We start from the raw sequence: 22056 nt of genomic DNA on the forward strand, positions 1-22056 counted from the left end.
CCACATCTAGCTTCTTCCCCTGTGGGATGGTCTGAGACCAGCCACCCGGACAAATGATGAAACAGGAGTATTTCTGTCTGTATTAAAGCCTTTTTTGTGTTGAAAAACCCATTCTGATTGGCTGCGCCCCTCTGCCCAGTCATGTGAAATCCATAGATTAGGGTCTAATTCATTCATTTCAGTTGACCGATTTCCTTATATGAACTGTAACTCAGTGAAATCTTTGATTGTTGCGTTTATATTTGTATTCAGTATTGACATGATATACTGAAAACATACACTGAACAAAAATATAATATAATATAAATGTAAAGTGCTGGTCTCATGTTTCATGGTCCCAGTCTTGACTTCACTGCTCCCTCAGCCATTTAGATGTGCCTTTGTTCTCTGGTCCCACTTCCCCACACCCTTACCAGCTTCAGGCCCACTTCCCCACACTCTGGCCCCTTACCAGCTTCAGTCCCACTTCCCCACACTGATCCCTTTACCAGCTTCAGTCCCACTTCCCCACACTCTGATCCCCTTACCAGCTTCAGTCCCACTTCCCCACACTCTGGCCCCTTACCAGCTTCAGGCCCACTTCCCCACACTCTGATCCCCTTTACCAGCTTCAGGCCTTACCAAAGAACACACAGAAACTCTTGTTTAAAAAGCCATTTCAGATGTACATTTATTTAAATGCCAAAAGCACAAGTGTGAATGTGTGCGCAGTGTAGACTCGCTGTTTGGCACTTGGGCCAGTGGGCGTGTAGCCTAGCATGTAGGAAGACTGAGGCGGGGACAGACTTTGTATCTAAAGTCCCGTCCCAACATCCACACTGGCACGCTACTAAGAATGAAGCTATTTATCAGGTCGGTCTGTGCATTGTAAGACGGATGCTAGACTGGACATTGGAACATAGGTTGGCATTTTGTAATGCACTATATAAAGCACTACTTTTGACCAGATGACCAGAGACGTATGGGCCCTGGTCAAAAGTAGTGTACTATATAGGGAATAGGGGGCCATTTGAGGCGGCCTATAACTTGCCAGACAAGCACTTCTTCTAGAACACAGTCAGATCAAGTCTACATCAGACCCCCACGTCATCCCCTACTCCCCCCCTTACTGTTCCAAGTTTTTGACCCGGAGTACAACAGGAACGGAGGTACAGGGGATCATGCCCAGGTCTGTGATGACCAGGTCAACAAAATCTGGTGGCGTGACGTCGTAGACCAGATTCAACAGCCCCAGGGAGCTGACATCATGCCAGTTCTCCAGCTGGGTCTTCCCCTTCCGGGTCACCATCAGGTCATCGGGGTCATCTGAGGAAAGAAAGTGATTGGTCGAAGGCGAGGGTTAGTGAAAGTCTTACTGCTAATGCTTGCTAAAGTTTGTGTCAATTCTGTTTCAAGTCTCGTCAGTTTAGAAATAGAATATAATTTAAAATGTGGATAAGTTTGTCTATCAAAGTAAAAATCACATTTGCACATCCTTATCTGTGTTGACGAGAAGCAGAATGGAAATGACTTGCTTTACATAAACTAGATTACTTCATTATCTCTAGAAAGATACTGTAGCCATTTACATGTCATAATAAAGTCAACGAGGCCAAATAACTCCCACAGTACCAAGCTCGTTTGAGACGAAGGAGTCAGTCTGCACCCTCTCGCAGAACTTGTATGTCTCACAGCAGACCAGAACCGGCACGTTGAAGGTCCTAGCCACCAGAGCTATCTGAGATGTGCCCACACGAGACATCACGTAGCCATTAGCCAGCAGAGCATGGGCACCCAGGAACACCTTAGATACCTGGGAGAGGGGGAGTTTAATGATTACACGTAGACGTTAAATATATTGGAGATTTGTTACAAACAAAAAAGGACAGGGAAGAAAGAGGGTTAAACTGAGAAGCATTGGAAGAAACATTTTCTACAAGAGGACAACAACATTTCTGATTAAATCAACTCATGTCTAAAACACCAAAAGCCTACGTTCTAAATTCCAGTGTAATGACACCTCCGGTCCCCCAAGGGGCAGTCATCTGTTCTGGAATCATCTCAGGTAGTATGTATGAGAGGGCAGAGATGAGGACCTAGGTTACCTCAGGTAGTATGTACGAGAGGGCAGAGATGAGGACCTAGGTTACCTCAGGTAGTATGTACGAGAGGGCAGAGATGAGGACCTAGGTTACCTCAGGTAGTATGTACGAGAGGGCAGAGATGAGGACCTAGGTTACCTCAGGTAGTATGTACGAGAGGGCAGAGATGAGGACCTAGGTTACCTCAGGTAGTATGTACGAGAGGGCAGAGATGAGGACCTAGGTTACCTCAGGTAGTATGTACGAGAGGGCAGAGATGAGGACCTAGGTTACCTCAGGTAGTAGGTACAGGTAGTATGTACGAGAGAGGGCAGAGATGAGGACCTAGGTTACCTCAGGTAGTATGTACGAGAGGGCAGAGATGAGGACCTAGGTTACCTCAGGTAGTATGTACGAGAGGGCAGAGATGAGGACCTAGGTTACCTCAGGTAGTATGTACGAGAGGGCAGAGATGAGGACCTAGGTTACCTCAGGTAGTATGTACGAGAGGGCAGAGATGAGGACCTAGGTTACCTCAGGTAGTATGTACGAGAGGGCAGAGATGAGGGACCTAGGGTAGTATGTACGAGAGGGCAGAGATGAGGACCTAGGTTACCTCAGGTAGTATGAGAGGGCAGAGATGAGGACCTAGGTCACCTCAGGTAGTATGTACTTGAGGGCCGAGATGAGGACCTAGGTCACCTCAGGTAGTATGTATGAGAGGGCAGAGATGAGGACCTAGGTTACCTCAGGTAGTATGTACGAGAGGGCAGAGATGAGGACCTAGGTCACCTCAGGTAGTATGTATGAGAGGGCAGAGATGAGGACCTAGGTTACCTCAGGTAGTATGTACGAGAGGGCAGAGATGAGGACCTAGGTTACCTCAGGTAGTATGTACGAGAGGGCAGAGATGAGGACCTAGGTTACCTCAGGTAGTATGTACGAGAGGGCAGAGATGAGGACCTAGGTTACCTCAGGTAGTATGTACGAGAGGGCAGAGATGAGGACTTAGGTTACCTCAGGTAGTATGTACGAGAGGGCAGAGATGAGGACCTAGGTCACCTCAGGTAGTATGTATGAGAGGGCAGAGATGAGGACCTAGGTTACCTCAGGTAGTATGTATGAGAGGGCAGAGATGAGGACCTAGGTTACCTCAGGTAGTATGTACGAGAGGGCAGAGATGAGGACCTAGGTCACCTCAGGTAGTATGTACGAGAGGGCAGAGATGAGGACTTAGGTTACCTCAGGTAGTATGTACGAGAGGGCAGAGATGAGGACGTAGGTGCAGCTGATGCCTCGCTGTACGAGACGTCTCAGAGCCTCCCTTCCCTCCAGACGAGGCCGGCTGTCCACAACGATGACACGGAACTTCCTGCTCTTATCATATGCCTCGCAAAGGATGTGGTTCACCAGGGACGAGCTACAGAGGGGGAGAAGGGACATGAGAATTCAATAACTGATGCCTTCCTTAATGACACCTAGCCTGGTCTCAGATCTGCTACAGAGGGGGAGAACAGCTCGATCACTACACGAACACTACTGGATTGTAAAACCAACCCCCGGACCCCTACACCCTAGGCACTACTGTAAAGCTGAGAGGATTGGAATCAATTCAAGCAATATAGGGATGGTTACAGGGAGAGCTTCTGTGTGCTTCATGCAGATTGGCTGGGTGGCGACCACCTATCCACTTCCATGTCCTGTCAGATAAAATGACAGACGTTAGATCTCACCATCCATAAACTAGAATGACGTCTCCGTCACTGATCTTCTCTATGGCGTATTTAGAGATCGCCTTGGCTGCCAGAACTACGTTTTCGTTGATGTAACAGTCTATACACTTCTGCAGTTTGGTCTTCGCCTAGAAAAGAGAGAGAGAGAAAATGGTTGTTGCCATAAAAAATGGACACGATGAGTTAAAATGTGACCAGAAAGTGAAACTGGCCTTTTTAACAAACAAGTATTGAACCTGTACTCTGAAACTCACTTCCTGTTCTTTGAACTGACTCGGAATATTGGAGATTTCTTTCTTGATATACTTGATTGCGTTGCCCATGCTCGCCGACAGGGGGCGACATTGATTGAGAAAACTGCAAAAACAAAAACACACAAAATGTTTGGCATGATTTCTTCAATCAGCTTCATATTAAATCAGGGTTTGACATTAACTTTTGTAGCCATTTGTCCTATGGACAAGTATGACAAAAGCTCAAGTCATGGGGCGGTAGGGTAGCCTAGTGGTTAGAGCGTTGGACTAGTAACCGGAAGGTTGCAAGTTCAAACCCCCGAGCTGACAAGGTACAAATTTGTCGTTCTGCCCCTGAACAGACAGTTAACCCACTGTTCCTAGGCTGTCACTGAAAATAAGAATTTGTTCTTAACTGACTTGCCTAGTTAAATAAAGGTAAAGGTTATAAAAATAAATTGTCCCGCCCAAAAGCAGTCTAACACCGGTTTTCCATCATTGTATGATGCAAGGAACCACTTCACAAAAACAAAATGCTCGACAATTATTTTTTTTAACCACAGAGAGTGAGACAGAAATGTAGGCTACACTCTGTCTTATGGCGTCTCTGCATCGTCAAGCCCGTCTCAAAATACAACACTGCCCCTTTAAGGCTCTCCTGGAGGATGATTGGCCACCCCCTTGGTAGCCTATAAAATAATTCCCTCCAGGGATGGAAATTAAGGGCATCCCGTTGTCCCGGGGACAATAGGAAAATAAGTCCACGGTTCAAAACCGACTGGGGACGATTCTGGGACGACAGATCCACAATTCACACAACCGCTGTACATTAAAACATGTTTTAAAAAAGCAACGAGGCTGACGCAACAGATCAGAACGTTTAGTTTAAAATGTCATGTTTTATTGCCTTATATTATAAAAAGGTTAACATGGCTGTAGGTTACGCTCAAATGATCCAGAATGCAATTAGAGGGAAAACGCCGTTCTCAAACGCAGTTTCATGTGACATAGATTGAAATGTCTGTTTGATATTAAGAGGGGAGATGTAAAGAGGCATCAACGAGCACACGGGTGACTAAAATGCCTGGGATTATCAATAGACTAGCACGGGTTGCTAATATGACTGGGATTATCAATAGACTACCACGGGTTACTAATATGACCAGGATTATCAATAGACTACCACGGGTTACTAATATGATTGGGATTATCAATAGACTAGCACGGGTTACTAATATGACTGGGATTATCAATAGACTACCACACGGGTGACTAATATGACTGGGATTATCAATAGACTAGCACGGGTTACTAATATGACTGGGATTATCAATAGACTAGCACACGGGTGACTAATATGACTGGGATTATCAATAGACTACCACACGGGTGACTAAAATGACTGGGATTATCAATAGACTACCACACGGGTTACTAATATGACTGGGATTATCAATAGACTACCACGGGTGACTAATATGACTGGGATTATCAATAGACTACCACACGGGTTACTAATATGACCGGATTATCAATAGACTAGCACACGGGTGACTAATATGACTGGGATTATCAATAGACTAGCACGGGTTACTAATATGACCAGGATTATCAATAGACTACCACACAGGTTACTAATATGACCAGGATTATCAATAGACTACCACGGGTTACTAATATGACTGGGATTATCAATAGACTACCACGGGTTACTAATATGACCGGGATTATCAATAGACTAGCACGGGTTACTAATATGACCAGGATTATCAATAGACTACCACGGGTTACTAATATGACCGGGATTATCAATAGACTAGCACACGGGAAACCAATATGACTGGGATTATCAATAGACTAGCACGGGTTACTAATATGACAAGGATTGTGCCTTCGGCTGCTGGACAATAAAATAAATTTGAAAAGCAAAAGAACACCTGAGAAATTCTGGTTTCAATGGGATATTAAGTGTTAATAAAAAATATTTCTGTGGTTGTATTTTGGCTAGGCTACTTTGGCTAGGCTACTTTGGCTAGGCTATTTAGACTACTTTGGCTAGGCTACTTTGGCTAGGCTACTTTGGCTAGGCTATTTAGACTACTTTGGCTAGGCTACTTTGGCTAGGCTACTTTGGCTAGGCTAGGCAAGACATGCTTCATAAAAAAATGACACAAAATATCCATGTTTTAAACAATTAAGTTGATGGTTTAAATAGTTTCCAAAATGCAGACCGCCTCTGCTCAGATTGAAGGTGGGTGATGTCCAGTGAGCAAACAGGCACTGTCCTTCATTCTCCGCTCTTGTGTATTTGATCTGAACAAACCGTGCCTCAAGTACGTCGACATAATGTCAGGCATTAATGTTCATTATATTTGTTAAACATGACTAGTGTTTTGCCAATATTTATCTAATTAAAAGTCTCGTTAAAGTTTGCTACATTTGTGGCTCCTCCCTCATCGGTTGGACATGAGGCTGTAGACAATATACATATCATCTATACTTTAACCTATAGGCTTATTTATGTGCTTTATATAAACTTGGCAAGTCAGTTAAAGAACAAATTCTTATTTTCAATGACGGCCAATGACGAACAGTGGGTTAACTGCCTTGTTCAGTTGCAGAACGACAGATGTTTTACCCAGACAGCTCGGGGATTCGATCTAGCAACCTTTCGGGTTACTAGTCCAACGCTCTAACCACTAGGCTACCCTGCCGCCCCTACACTCTAACCACTAGGCTACCCTGCCGCCCCTACACTCTAACCACTAGGCTACCCTGCCACCTCTACACTCTAACCACTAGGCTACCCTGCCGCCCCTACACTCTAACCACTAGGCTACCTGCCGCCCCTACACTCTAACCACTAGGCTACCCTGCCGCCCCTACACTCTAACCACTAGGCTACCCTGCCACCCCTACACTCTAACCACTAGGCTACCCTGCCGCCCCTACACTCTAACCACTAGGCTACCTGCCGCCCTACACTCTAACCACTAGGCTACCCTGCCGCCCCTACACTCTAACCACTAGGCTACCCTGCCGCCCCTACACTCTAACCACTAGGCTACCTGCCGCCTCTACACTCTAACCACTAGGTTACCTGCCGCCTCTACACTCTAACCACTAGGCTACCCTGCCGCCCCTACACTCTAACCACTAGGCTACCTGCCGCCCCTACACTCTAACCACTAGGCTACCCTGCCGCCCCCTACACTCTAACCACTAGGCTACCCTGCCCCCTACACTCTAACCACTAGGCTACCCTGCCACCCCTACACTCTAACCACTAGGCTACCCTGCCGCCCCTACACTCTAACCACTAGGCTACCTGCCTGCTCTAAACACTAGGCTACCTGCCACCCCTACACTCTAACCACTAGGCTACCCTGACTCCCTACACTATAACCACTAGGCTACCCTGCCGCCTCTACACTCTAACCACTAGGCTACCTGCCACCGCTACACTCTAACCACTAGGCTACCTGCCTCCCCTACACTCTAACCACTAGGCTACCTGCCACCTCTATACTCTAACCACTAGGCTACCCTGCCGCCCCTACACTCTAACCACTAGGCTACCCTGCCACCTCTACACTCTAACCACTAGGCTACCCTGCCACCTCTACACTCTAACCACTAGGCTACCCTGCCACCTCTACACTCTAACCAATAGGCTACCCTGCCGCCTCTACACTCTAACCACTAGGCTACCCTGCCGCCCCTACACTCTAACCACTAGGCTACCCTGCCGCCCCTACACTCTAACCACTAGGCTACCCTGCCGCCCCTACACTCTAACCACTAGGCTACCCTGCCGCCCCTACACTCTAACCACTAGGCTACCTGCCTCCTCTACACTCTAACCACTAGGCTACCCTGCCACCTCTACACTCTAACCACTAGGCTACCTGCCGCCTCTACACTCTAACCACTAGGCTACCCTGCCGCCTCTACACTCTAACCACTAGGCTACCCTGCCGCCTCTACACTCTAACCACTAGGCTACCTGCCACCTCTACACTCTAACCACTAGGCTACCCTGCCGCCTCTACACTCTAACCACTAGGCTACCCTGCCGCCCCTACACTCTAACCACTAGGCTACCCTGCCACCTCTACACTCTAACCACTAGGCTACCCTGCCGCCCCTACACTCTAACCACTAGGCTACCCTGCCGCCCCTACACTCTAACCACTAGGCTACCCTGCCGCCCCTACACTCTAACCACTAGGCTACCCTGCCGCCCCTACACTCTAACCACTAGGCTACCCTGCCGCCCCTACACTCTAACCACTAGGCTACCCTGCCGCCCCTACACTCTAACCACTAGGCTACCCTGCCTCCATGACACTCATAGGCTTTTCTTGCCAAAAAATGATTTGAGAAATAGGCTGCCATCCTCTACCTGATATAGGGCTACCCTGCCACCTTACACTCTAACCAGGTCTCTGGCCAGCTCCTACACTCTAACCAGGAGTAGGTACCCTAGTCCCTGATCTAACCACTATGGACGGGACCGATCCCCTACACTCTAACCACTGGATTGGTACCCTAAGACCATTTAAAATGTTAGGTACCCTGCCGCCCCTACACTCTAACCACTAGAGCAGGCCTGGGGTACACTCTAACCACTAGGCTACCTGCGTTTCTACACTCTAACCATAGGCAGCCTGAGGAGGATTACACTCTAACCACAGGCCTGCCGGGTCTACACTCTAACCACTAGGCTACCCTGCAGATCTACACTCTAACCATTAGGCTAGCAGGCCTGGGGTCAGTACACTCTAACCACTAGGCTACCCTGCTTCCTATACACTCTAACCATTAGGCTAAGAGCAGGCCTGGGGTCTACACTCTAACCACTAGGGCTAACCACTACCCTGCCGCCTCTACACTCTAACCACTAGGCTACCCTGCCGCCTCTACACTCTAACCACTAGGCTAAGAGCCACCTCTACACTCTAACCACAGGCCTGGGGTCAGTAGTACTGTACCCGTTACTACTCTAAGATATACAGCCGAGGAGCATTAGAACTAAGAGCAGGCCTGGGGTCTACACTCTAACCACTAGGCTACAGATATACAGCCGAGGAGCATTACACTCTAACCACTAGGCTACCCTGCCACCTCTACACTCTAACCACTAGGCTACCCTGCATGAACATCATATTTTCTTTATAAAAAATGATTTGAGAAAAGGCTGTAGATCCTGTACCTGATATAGGGCTTGAGCTTGTTGACCAGGTCTCTGGCCAGCTCCTCATTAGGAGGAGTAGTATAGTCCCTGATCACCTGTATGGACGGGACAGAGATCACCACCGAAACGGTGGATTGGTTTGTAAGACCATTTAAAATGTTAGGTATACAGCCGAGGAGGATTAGAACTAAGAGCAGGCCTGGGGTCAGTAGTACTGTACCCGTTTGGTTACTTCAGATATACAGCCGAGGAGCATTAGAACTAAGAGCAGGCCTGGGGTCAGTAGTACTGTACCCGTTTGGCTACTTTAGATATACAGCCGAGGAGGATTAGAACTAAGAGCAGGCCTGGGGTCAGTAGTACTGTACCCGTTTGGCTACTTTAGATATACAGCCGAGGAGGATTAGAACTAAGAGCAGGCCTGGGGTCAGTAGTACTGTACCCGTTTGGCTACTTCAGGTATACAGCCGAGGAGGATTAGAACTAAGAGCAGGCCTGGGGTCAGTAGTACTGTACCCGTTTGGCTACTTTAGATATACAGCCGAGGAGGATTAGAACTAAGAGCAGGCCTGGGGTCAGTAGTACTGTACCCGTTTGGCTACTTTAGATATACAGCCGAGGAGCATTAGAACTAAGAGCAGGCCTGGGGTCAGTAGTACTGTACCCGTTTGGCTACTTCAGATATACAGCCGAGGAGCATTAGAACTAAGAGCAGGCCTGGGGTCAGTAGTACTGTACCCGTTTGGCTACTTTAGATATACAGCCGAGGAGCATTAGAACTAAGAGCAGGCCTGGGGTCAGTAGTACTGTACCCGTTTGGCTACTTTAGATATACAGCCGAGGAGCATTAGAACTAAGAGCAGGCCTGGGGTCAGTAGTACTGTACCCGTTTGGCTACTTTAGATATACAGCCGAGGAGCATTAGAACTAAGAGCAGGCCTGGGGTCAGTAGTACTGTACCCGTTTGGCTACTTCAGATATACAGCCGAGGAGCATTAGAACTAAGAGCAGGCCTGGGGTCAGTAGTACTGTACCTGTTTGGCTGGACTTTAGATATACAGCCGAGGAGCATTAGAACTAAGAGCAGGCCTGGGGTCAGTAGTACTGTACCCGATTTGGATCACTTTAGATATACAGCCGACGGAGGATTAGAACATTAAGAGCAGGCAAAGGGGTCAGTATCAGTGTATAAGTTTGGCAACTATTCAGTAAATATACAAACCGAGGAGCATTAGAACTAAGAGCAGGCCTGGGGTCAGGTCAGTCCCTACCCGTTTTGCTAGTTTGCTCAGATTTTGAAACAGATGTGTGCATTAGAATAAGAGCAGGCCTGGGGTCATAGTACGAGGTGGTACCCGTGCTGATAAGGGGGCTACTTTGGGAATAGGGAGGTCTGGAGGAGCATTAGAACTAAGGAAGCCTGGGGTCAGTAGTTTTTTGAAAAAGCTGTAACCCATTTGGCTACTTTAGATATGACAGCCGAGGACATTAGAACTAAGAGCAGGCCTGGGGTTAATAGTACTGTACCCATTTGGCTACTATGATACAAGGGGGCAGCCGAGGAGCGGAGAGCTAGAGATTTGTTCTCCACGCCCAAGTCCTCTGATTGGCTCAGCTTCAACTTCAGATGGTTGAGACAAAAAGCAAGGCCTGGGGTCAGTAGTACTGTACCTGTTTGAAGGCGTGGAGCAGGGCCACAGAGCGAGCGTTGGATCCCACCACGATACCCTGGGAGTACTGCAGGCCCAGCCGCACGATGGAGGGGTGGATCACTGTAGAGGGGATGCTGACGGACAGAACCATTACAGAGAACGTCAAAGAGGGACAAGCTATCAGTGTATATCAGTGTATAAGAAGCAACTATCATCAGTAAATTATCCAAACAGGAACGCTTTGCAACTAAAGGCACAAATTTCAGAGGTGCTCCAAACAGGGGGCTTGACTAAAAAATTGCTATTTGAGGGGGGGTCAGGTCAGTCCCTCCCCGTTTTGCTCAGTTTGCTCACATTTTGAAACAGATGTGTGGATTGAATACACCCCAGAGTTCTCCCTAGGGTATTCTGACGAGGTGGTGCCGATGTAGGCCGAACGTTGGGAATAGGGAGGTCTGGAGGGGGGGGGGGTCAGTCAACTCAGGAAGTTGGAGCGTTTAGTGTTTTTTGAAAAAGCTGTAACTGCCATTTCCTGACCTCAATGACACTTTCCAAGTTACATTTAGGGGTAATGATTATTCTAATTAATAGGCGTCCATGTGGAAATCAGTACTATGACTACAAGTGGGCGAGCGGGAGCGGAGAGCTAGAGATTTGTTCTCCACGCCCAAGTCCTTTGATTGGCTCAGCTTCAACTTCAGATGGTTGAGACAAAAACCACAACGTGCCAACTAGAAGGGACAGGTAAGTAGTTACCAGAGGTGCTGGGTGAGGGGGGCTCTGGGTTGGGGCAGGTAGGAAGTTACCAGAGTTGCTGGGTGAGGGGGGAAGGGGGGTAGGAAGTTACCAGAGGTGCTGGGTGAGGGGGCTCTGTGTTGGGGCTGGTAAGTAGTTACCAGAGGTGCTGGGTGAGGGGGGGGGTAGGGGGTAGGAAGTTACCAGAGGTGCTGGGTGAGGGGGGCTCTGGGAAGGGGCAGGTAGGAAGTTACCAGAGTTGCTGGGTGAGGGGGGCTCTGGGTAGGGGCAGGCAGGAAGTTACCTGAGTTGCTGGGTGTTGGGGGGGGGCTGAGTTGCTGGTGAAGGGGGGCTCTGGGTAGGGGCAGGTAGGAAGTTACCAGAGGTGCTGGGTGAGGGGGGCTCTGGGTTGGGGCAGGTAAGTAGTTACCAGAGGTGCTGGGTGCTGGGTGAGGGGGGCTCTGGGAAGGGGCAGATAGGAAGTTACCAGAGTTGCTGGGTGAGGGGTGGCTCTGGGTAAGGGCAGGTAGGAAGTTACCTGAGTTGCTGGGTGAAGGGGGGGCTCTGGGTAGGGGCAGGTAGGAAGTTACCTGAGTTGCTGGGTGAAAGGGGTGGGGGTAGGGGCAGGTAGGAAGTTACCTGAGTTGCTGGGTGAGGGGGCTCTGGGTAGGGGCAGGTAAGTAGTTACCTGAGTTGCTGGGTGAGTGGGGCTCTTGGTTGGGGCAGGTAAGTAGCTACCAGAGTTGCTGGGTGAGGGGGCTCTGGGTTGGGGCAGGTAAGTAGTTACCAGAGTTGCTGGGTGAGGGGGGCTCTGGGTAGGGGCAGGTAAGTAGTTACCAGAGGTGCTGGGTGAAGGGGGGGGGGATAGGGGCAGGTAAGTAGTTACCTGAGTTGCTGGGTGAAGGGGGGGCTCTGGGTTGGGGCAGGTAGGAAGTTAACCGAGTTGCTGGGTGAAGGGGGGGCTCTGGGTAGGGGCAGGTAGGAAGTTACCTGAGTTGCTGGGTGAGGGGGGCTCTGGGTTGGGGCAGGTAGGAAGTTACCCGAGTTGCTGGGTGAAGGGGGGCTCTGGGTTGGGGCAGGTAGGAAGTTACCTGAGGTGCTGGGTGAGGGGGCTCTGGGTAGGGGCAGGTAGGTAGTTACCTGAGTTGCTGGGTGAGGGGGGCTCTGGGTAGGGGCAGGTAGGTAGTTACCTGAGTTGCTGGGTGAGGGGGGCTCTGGATAGGGGCAGGTAGGAAGTTACCTGAGTTGCTGGGTGAGGGGGGCTCTGGGAAGGGGCAGGTAGGAAGTTACCTGAGTTGCTGGGTGAAGGGGGGGGTAGGGCCAGGTAGTTAGTTACCTGAGTTGCTGAGTGAGGGGGGCTTTGCGGCTGTACTGGTGCAGGTGAGAGAACAGGCTGACTTTGTAGCCATAGTCAGATCGTAGGGGGATCTGAAACACACACACACACAATACAGAGAGTAATCACATCCCTTGACTTGTTCCACATTTTGTTTGTGTCTCTGGCCTACACACAATACCCCATAATGTCAAAGTGGAATCATGGTTTTTAAATCTTTACAAATGAATTAAAAATGAAAAGCTGAAATGTCTTGAGTCAATAAGGTTTTAAACCCCTTTGTCACATAATAAGTTGCATGGACTGTGTGCAATAATAGTGTTTAACAGGATTTTTGAATGACTGCCTCATCTTCGTACCCCACATACAGATAATTGTAAGGTCCCTCCGTCGAGCAGTGAATTTCAAACACAGATTCAACCACAAAAACAGGGAGGTTTTCCAACAGAATATATATATTTATTTAACTAGGCAAGTCAGTTAAGAACAAATTCTTATGTACAATGACGGCCTACCTAATATCCCTTTGATCACGGTGAAGTTATTAATTACACTTTGGATGGTGTATCAATACTCCCAGTCACTACAAACATACAGGCGTCCTTCCTAACTCAGTTGCCGGAGAGGAAGGAAACCGCTCAGGGATTTCACCATGAGGCCAATAGTGACTTTAAAACAGTTACATAGTTTAATGGCTGTGATAGGAGAAACTGAGGATGGATCAACAACATTGTAGTTACTCCACAATACTAACCTAAATGACAGAGTGAAAAGAAGGAAGCCTTTACAGAATACAAATATTCCAAAACATGCATCCTGTTTGCAACAAGGCACTAAAGTAAAACTGCAAGACATGTGGCAAAGAAATTAACTGTATATATTGAATAGAGAGCATTATGTTTGGGGCAAATCCAATACAACACGATGTACCACTCTCCATATTTTCAAGCATGATGGTGGCTGCATCATCTTATGGGTATGCTTGTCATTGGCAAGGACTAGGGAGTTTTTCAGGATAAAAAGAAACGGAATAGAGCTAAGAACAGACAAAATCCTAGTTCAGTCTGCTTTCCAACAGACACTAGGAGACAAATTCACCTTTCAGCTGGACAAATCTACACTGGAGTTGCTTACCAAGATGACATTGAATCTTCCTGAGTGGCCTAGTTATAGTTTGACTTAAAATCAACTTGATTTTTTTTTTGCAAGACTTGAAAATGGCTGTCCAGCAATGACGAACAGCCAACTTTACAAAGCTTGAATTTTCTTTCCGTTAATATTGTTCAATCCAGATGTGCAAAGCTCTTAGAGACTTACCCAGAAAGACTCACAGCTGTTACAGCCGCGAAAAAAGGTGACTCTAACATGTATTGACACAGGGGGTTGAATACTTATCTAAATCAAGATATTAGGGATTTATTTTTCACACTTTTTTTTAACCAGTTTGACAAGAGTATTTTGTGTCGATAGAAATTAAATACATTTTAATTGTAACACAACAAAATATGGAATAAGTAAAAGGTTGTGAATACTTCCCGATCTCTACAATAAATGTACAAAATTTCAAATCCTGCACAGCAAGAAGACTGTGTGCTGTAGGGCAGCAGAGATAATCACAAAACAAGGAAATACAGCACCACCTACTGGAACATTGTTGTACAGCACCCTGGATTCATGTACCAACATGTTTTTCTCTCTCTTTCTACGGTCAAGTATAAACACATACACACTCGTGTCATTATCTCAGGAAGGTAGGTAAGATGACGGTGCCTTGATAAGTATATACTGTACTCTATACCATCTACTGCATCTTGCCAATGCCGTTGTGTACCATCACTCATTCATATATATTTAAGTACATATTCTTTATCCCTTTACACTTGTGTGTGTATAAGGTAGTAGTTTTGGAATTGTTAGGTTAGATTACACGTTGGTTATTACTGCATTGTCGGAACTAGAAGCACAAGCATGTCGCTACACTCGCATTAACATCTGCTTACCATGTGTATGTGACAAATAAAATTTGATTTGACCAAAACGGTAAAAATCTAAACTTAACAACACACAAGTTGAACCTTGATACCTAGTACCTTTATAGTGGCGCCGTGCGTCTGGAAAAAACATATGAGGCTAAATGAATAGAAGCACAGGTAGTTAGTGCTGTGAAGTTTAGCTTGCTGCTTAGAAATTCAGCAAAACAAAAAGAAACATCCTCTCACTGTCAACTGCGTTTATTTTCAGCAAACTTAACATGTGTAAATATTTGTATGAACATAAGATTCAACAGCTGAGAGATAAACTGAACAAGTTCCACAGACATGTGACTAACATAAATTGAATAATGTGTCCCTGAACAAAGGACGAGGGGTCAAAATCAAAAGTAACAGTCAGTATCTGGTGTGGCCACCAGCTGCATTAAGTACTGCAGTGCATCTCCTCCTCATGGACTGCACCAGGTTTGCCAGTTCTTGCTGTGAGATGTTACCCCACTCTTCCACCAAGGCACCTGCAAGTTCCCAGACATTTCTGGGGGGAATGGCCCTAGCCCTCACCCTCCGATCCAACAGGTCCCAGACGTGCTCAATGGGATTGAGATCCGGGCTCATCACTGACCACGGCAGAACACTGACATTCCTGTCTTGCAGGAAATCAAGCACAGAATGAGCAGTATGGCTGGTGGCATTGTCATGCTGGAGGGTCATGTCAGGATGAGCCTGCAGGAAGGGAACCACATGAGGGAGGAGCATGTCTTCCCTGTAACGCACAGTGTTGAGATTGCCTGCTATGACAACAAGCTCAGTCCGATGATGCTGTGACACACCGCCCCAGACCATGATCAACCCTCCACCTCGATCCTGCTCCAGAGTACAGGCCTTGGTGTAACGCTCATTCCTCCGATAATAAACGCAAATCCGACCATCACCCCTGGTGAGACAAAACCACGAGTGATGTCTGGTGAGGACCTGCCTTACAACAGGCCTACAAGCCCTCTGTCCAGCCTCTCTCAGCCTATTGCGGACAGTCTGAGCACTGATGGAGAGATTGTGTGTTCCTGGTGTAACTCGGGCAGTTGTTGTTGCCATCCTGTACCTGTCCCGCAGGTGTGATGTTTTGATGTACCGATCCTGTGCAGGTGTTGTTACACGTGGTTTGCCACTGAGAGGATGATCAGCTGTCCGTCCTGTCTCCCTGTAGCGCTGTCTTAGGCATCTCACAGTACGGACATTGCAATTTATTGCCCTGGCCACATCTGCAGTCCTCATGCCTCTTTGCAGCATGCCTAAGGCACGTTCACACAGATGAGTAGGGATCCTGGGCATCTTTCTTTTGGTGTTTTTCAAAGTCAGTAGAAAGGCCTCTTTAGTGTCCTAAGTTTACATAACTTACCTTAATAGCCTACCGTCTGTAAACTGTTAGTGTCAATGACCGTTCCACAGGTGCATGTTCATTAATTGTTTATGGTTCATTGAACAAACATGGGAAACAGTGTTTAAACCCTTTACAATGAAGATCTGTGAAGTTATTTGGATTTTTTACGAATTATCTTTGAAAGACAGGGATCTGAAGAAGGGACGTTTCCTTTTTTGCTGAGTTCCTATTTTCATGTATAACTAATCCAATGTTTCCCCAGACCATTATATAGCCTTATAGTGCTGGTGATAAAGGCACTGGATGTTGTGGGGTTGTGTGCGCCTTGCCTGGAAATGCATCAAGAGGAAACACTGACAATGTAAAATCTGTACTGAGATGACTAACCTCAGCGGTACTAGCAAGTTAGGGGTGGCAGGTAGTCTAGCGGTTAAGAAGGTTGGGCCACTAACCCGAAAGGTTGCTGGTTCAAATCCCTGACCCAACTAGGTCAACAACAAACAAAATAAATCGGAATGTGAGCAAGGCACTTAAAATTAATTTACTCCTGTAAGTAATTTTTGGATAGGAGCGTCTGCTAGTCAAGCAGTGCCTTGAGGAGGATATTGTAGAATGTCAATAACACAAACCTGTTGTCTTTCCAACTTCTTGGCCAGTCTCTTCACCACTGCAGGGTCGTCCACTTGGACATGTTCCGGAAGTCTCTTCACCACTAACAAGGACAGGAAGCAATCTTTGAATAAATGGGACTTACTATTTCATGTTGTAAAAGTCCAATGTGTTTTTCAATAGGGGAAACCCTTAGAAGTCAAGAGGCAGATTAGAGAGACTAATAGACTGGAGCCTGTCCTGTAGGACCTTCATCATGTAGAACTGTCCCCTAGTCACTGCCTGTCCTGTAGGACCTTCATCATGTAGAACTGTCTCCTAGTCACTGCCTGTCCTGTGGGCCTTCATCATGTAGAACTGTCCCCTAGTCACTGCCTGTCCTGTGGGCCTTCATCATGTAGAACTGTCTCCTAGTCACTGCCTGTCCTGTGGGCCTTCATCATGTTAAACTGTCTCCTAGTCACTGCCTGTCCTGTGGGCCTTCATCATGTAGAACTGTCTCCTAGTCACAGCCTGTCATGTAGGACCTTCATCATGTAGAACTGTCTCCTAGTCACTGCCTGTCCTGTGGGCCTTCATCATGTAGAACTGTCCCCTAGTCACTGCCTGTCCTGTAGGACCTTCATGATGTAGAACTGTCTCCTAGTCACAGCCTGTCCTGTAGGCCTTCATCATGTAGAACTGTCCCCTAGTCACAGCCTGTCCTGTAGGCTTTCATCATGTAGAACTGTCCCCTAGTCACAGCCTGTCCTGTAGGACCTTCATCATGTAGAACTGTCTCCTAGTCACTGCCTGTCCTGTGGGCCTTCATCATGATGATGAATCAGCATCAACTCATTAACTTTTGTGTGTATGGTGATGTATGTGGGGGTTAAGATAAGGGGGGGGGGGGTGATGGGGGAGGGGAGATAACGAGAAGAGGGGGGTGTGATGAGGGGAGGGGGTAATGGGAAGTGAGGGGGGTTATTATATGTTGATTGTTTGCATGTCTATGAAAGAAGCAGCACTCTTTAATTGTCCAAGTAATTTCCCCTCTAGGACAATAAGATATATCATATCACAAGTCAACAAGGTGCTCCACAGGTCCACCAGCAGAAGTCGTGTTGTACCTGGGTTTAGTTCACTTGGAGGGGCCTTGGTCTTGCTGCTGGAGGAGCAACTCTGTTGTTTAGAGGCTCTATCAGCTTCCTGCCTTGCTCTCCTCTCTGCCTTCTGCTCAGCTCTGCTTTTGGCTGGCTTGTCTGCTGGGGAGGGGGCAGGAGAGGAGTGGGAGGGAGCTCCTGAGGCAGGCACAGGTATTGGTGCAGAGGCAGGTAACACTGTGGGAGCTGGGGACAGAGACAGACGGGTGCATTGACCAATGAAGTGGAGGCTGGATAGGATTCATGGGTAAATGGACCAATGAAGAAAGCTAGCACTTTATGGAAATGAGTCAACTATTGGTATTTGTTTTTCCAAAGATATAAAATGATACAATCAGACCACAAGCAGAACATTTAAGACATGTTGACAACAGTAGAAGAGTAGGTTACAGCATGGAGGATACAATATGGAACCAGACTAGAACACCTTTCTGTATTGGGGGTTGTGTTGCCACAGGTTGTGATGGAGCGACAGGCTTCTGTTCCTTCGCTCTTTCTGACGGACGCTTCTCCTCCTTCTGTTTCTTCTGTTGTTTCTTCTCTTTCCTCAGCCGTTGCTTCTCCTCTTTGGTCAACTCCTTCCCTTCATTCTAAAAGTGATGCGGATTAACAACAGGAAGAAACACAGGTTAGCGCGTTGGACAGTGGACAATATGTATGCTATTGACAATATTGTCCGTTTCATGACATTTTTGTTGTCACTTGGAAAAACTGAATTAACTTTTGGTTTAGAATGATACTTACTTTAGCACGTACGATGTCATCTTTCTTCACAGGTCCATCTGTAACACAGTGTCGTGATGACGACAAAGTTGCATTTACATCCAGCTGACAGTGCGGTCTTGCTAGCTAACTAGCCGGGTAGGTGGCTAACTAGCCGGGTAGGTGGCTAACTAGCCAGGTAGGTAGCTAACTAGCCAGGTAGGTAGCTAACTAGCCAGGTAGGTAGCTAACAAGCAAGGTAGGTAGCTAACTAGCCTTATAGCTTTAACTGGCTAAATATAGACATCAGACAGGTTAGCAAATTAGCTACTAACTTTAACTGGCTCGGTCTATGGTTCGTGTGCATAAACTATCAATCAATCAAATGTATTTATAAATCAAATGTATTTATAAAGCCCTTCTTAAAATCAGCTCATGTCACAAAGTGCTGTACAGAAATACCCAGCCTAAAACTAGTCAACGAGTAAAAGCATTTTTAACTATGTTGGTTCAAGTAACAACCAATATGAATGATGCAATATTAATGGGCAACATGTAACAGTGAAGCCACAGGCTAACGTTAGCTACCAGCCCATCACTTCCCATGCTAACGTTAGCTACTAGCTCACTACTTCCCAGGCTAACGTTAGCTACTAGCCCATCACTTCCCAGGCTAACGTTAGCTACTAGCCCATCACTTCCCAGGCTAACGTTAGCTACTAGCCCATCACTTCCCAGGCTAACGTTAGCTACTAGCCCATCACTTCCCAGGCTAACGCTTAGCTCACTACTTCCCAGGCTAACGTTAGCTAGCCCATCACTTCCCAGGCTAACGTTAGCTACTAGCCCATCACTTCCCAGGCTAACGTTAGCTACTAGCCCATCACTTCCCAGGCTAACGTTAGCTACTAGCCCATCACTTCCCAGGCTAACGTTAGCTACTAGCCCATCACTTCCCAGGCTAACGTTAGCTACTAGCTCACTACTTCCCAGGCTAACGTTAGCTACTAGCCCATCACTTCCCAGGCTAACGTTAGCTACTAGCCCATCACTTCCCAGGCTAACGTTAGCTACTAGCCCATCACTTCCCAGGCTAACGTTAGCTACTAGCCCATCACTTCTCAGGCTAACGTTAGCTACCAGCCCATCACTTCTCAGGCTAACGATAATTAGCGAGCTAATTACAACTCTGCTGTAACATAGACAACATTCACAGCAGACGAGCTGCCACGTTAGTTTATTCCGTGATATTGTAGCCAGACCTGTACCTATAGTGTTTTTATTTAAAGTATGTTGACAGCTGTCATTTCAGACTCACCTCCTTCTCCACAGTCCGCCATGTTTACGATAACTTCCTGCTGAAGTCAACAAGCATGGAAATGTATCAGAACTGAGGTGGTGGGAAAATTCACAGTGCCCTCTTGCGGTTGAAGTAGACGAGGCTCCGAAGTGCCTATAAATTAGGTATTTGTTGAGGGGAGCCCAAAGGCCAGCAGACAGCGGTATTGAGTTCATCTTACCGTCCAAATGCATTTTATGCAGCCGGCAATAGAGTACCACAGTGTGAGTCATAATACCCATAAAACCTAGCGGTAAAACAAAGAAATGGTTCCAATCGTTTTTCCACCATTCATTTTTCCCATAGGGGATTTTAGAAACACTTAAAATAAGGGCTGTGTTTTGTGTACAATTACCCCGGCGTGACATTTTGCTGTGTAAATCTCTCATGGACAAGTTGGTCTTTCGTATAATAACAATGAAAAAAAGGCCCGTTCTGGCTCCAGCCCTGCAATTTGCATTAACATGAACTTCAAATAGGCCTACTGGTATTTTTCTAAAAAAAGGGTGGGGAAACAACGTTTTCTTGCGTTTACCCTCCAATAGGCCTGCACCACTGGTAGCCTACCCTCAGCCGAGGCAATTTTACAAAACTGAAATATGACATTTACGTAAGTATTCAGACCCTTGACTCAGTACTTTATTGAAGCACCTTTGGCAGCGATTACAGCCTCGAGTCTTCTTGGGTATGATGCTTGGAACACCTGTATTTGTGGAGATTTTCCCCATTCTTCTCTGCAGATCCTTTGAAGCTCTGTCAGGTTGGATTGGGAGAGACACTGCGCAGCTATTTTCAGGTCTTGCCAGAGACGTTCAATCATGTTTAAGTCCAGGCTCTGGCTGGGCCACTCAACGACATTGAGACTTTTTTATATATATATATATATATATATATATATATATATATATATATATATATATATATATATATATATATATATATATATATATATATATATATTTTTTTTTTTTTTAACCTTTATTTCATGTTGCAAGTCAGTTCAGAACAAATTCTTATTTTCAATGACGGCCTAGGAACAGTGGGTTAACTGCCTTGTTCAGGGGCAGAACGACATATTTTTGCCTTGTCAGCTCGAGGATTCAAACTAGCAACCTTTACTAGTCCAACACTCTAACCACTAGTCCAACACTCCTGCATTGTCTTGCATTGTCTTGGCTGTGTGCTTAGGGTTGTTTTCCTGTTGGAAGGTAAACCTTTGCCCCGGTCTGCAGTCCTGAGTGCTCTAGAGCAGGTTTTCATCAAGGATCTCTCCATTCATCTTTCCCTCAAATCTGACTAGTCTCCCAGTCTCTGCCACTGAAAATCATACCCACACATTTAGAGGTTTACACCTCGCTCTTTTGTTTGAATTACATCCCTGTGTTATATATAAGTATACACACACACACACACACACACACACACACACACACACACACACACACACACACACACACACACACACACACACACACACACACACACACACACACACACACACACACACACACACACACACACACACAATGTATAAAAAATAAAATACACAACCAATTTTAAATAAATCACCTGAGCGAGAGAGTTTTGGTCACTGTCCCAAATGATCTTGTTCTATTAAATCTATTGTGAATTGTAACCACTTATATATAAATAAATATATATATCTATCTGTCACGCCCTGCCCTTAGAGCTTTTTATGTCTCCATTTTGGTTTGGTCAGGGTGTGATTTGGGGTGGGCATTCTATGTTCCTTTATCTATGTTTTTTTATTTCTTTGTTTTGACCCGGGTATGGTTCTTAATCAGGGACAGCTGTCTATCGTTGTCTCTGATTGGGAACCATACTTGGGTAGCGTTTTTAGGGTTTTTGTGGGTAGTTAATTTCTGTTTAGTGTTCTGCACCTTTCAGGACTGTTTCGGTTATTCCCTTTGTTATATTTTGTTATCGTG

The 22056-nt window shown here is 46.6% G+C and overlaps 1 protein-coding gene across 1 annotated transcript; it reads right to left on the bottom strand.

Annotated features, from left to right (window-relative positions):
- Positions 1 to 641: 641 nt before the first annotated feature.
- Positions 642 to 20152, bottom strand: LOC135506243 (translation initiation factor eIF2B subunit delta-like). Its single transcript, XM_064925764.1, has 13 exons — positions 20087 to 20152; positions 18811 to 18848; positions 18494 to 18656; positions 18034 to 18252; positions 16945 to 17027; positions 12947 to 13038; positions 10895 to 11009; positions 9242 to 9318; positions 4048 to 4150; positions 3794 to 3921; positions 3303 to 3480; positions 1612 to 1792; positions 642 to 1305 (listed from the first exon to the last, which is right to left on the bottom strand). Exons 1-13 carry the CDS (start codon positions 20106 to 20108, stop codon positions 1106 to 1108), a joined length of 1599 nt encoding a protein of 532 aa, XP_064781836.1. The 5' UTR covers positions 20109 to 20152; the 3' UTR covers positions 642 to 1105.
- Between the last annotated feature and the right edge of the window lie 1904 nt (positions 20153 to 22056).

This window comes from Oncorhynchus masou, chromosome 19 (assembly GCF_036934945.1).
Source record: "Oncorhynchus masou masou isolate Uvic2021 chromosome 19, UVic_Omas_1.1, whole genome shotgun sequence".
Taxonomy (NCBI): domain Eukaryota; kingdom Metazoa; phylum Chordata; class Actinopteri; order Salmoniformes; family Salmonidae; genus Oncorhynchus; species Oncorhynchus masou.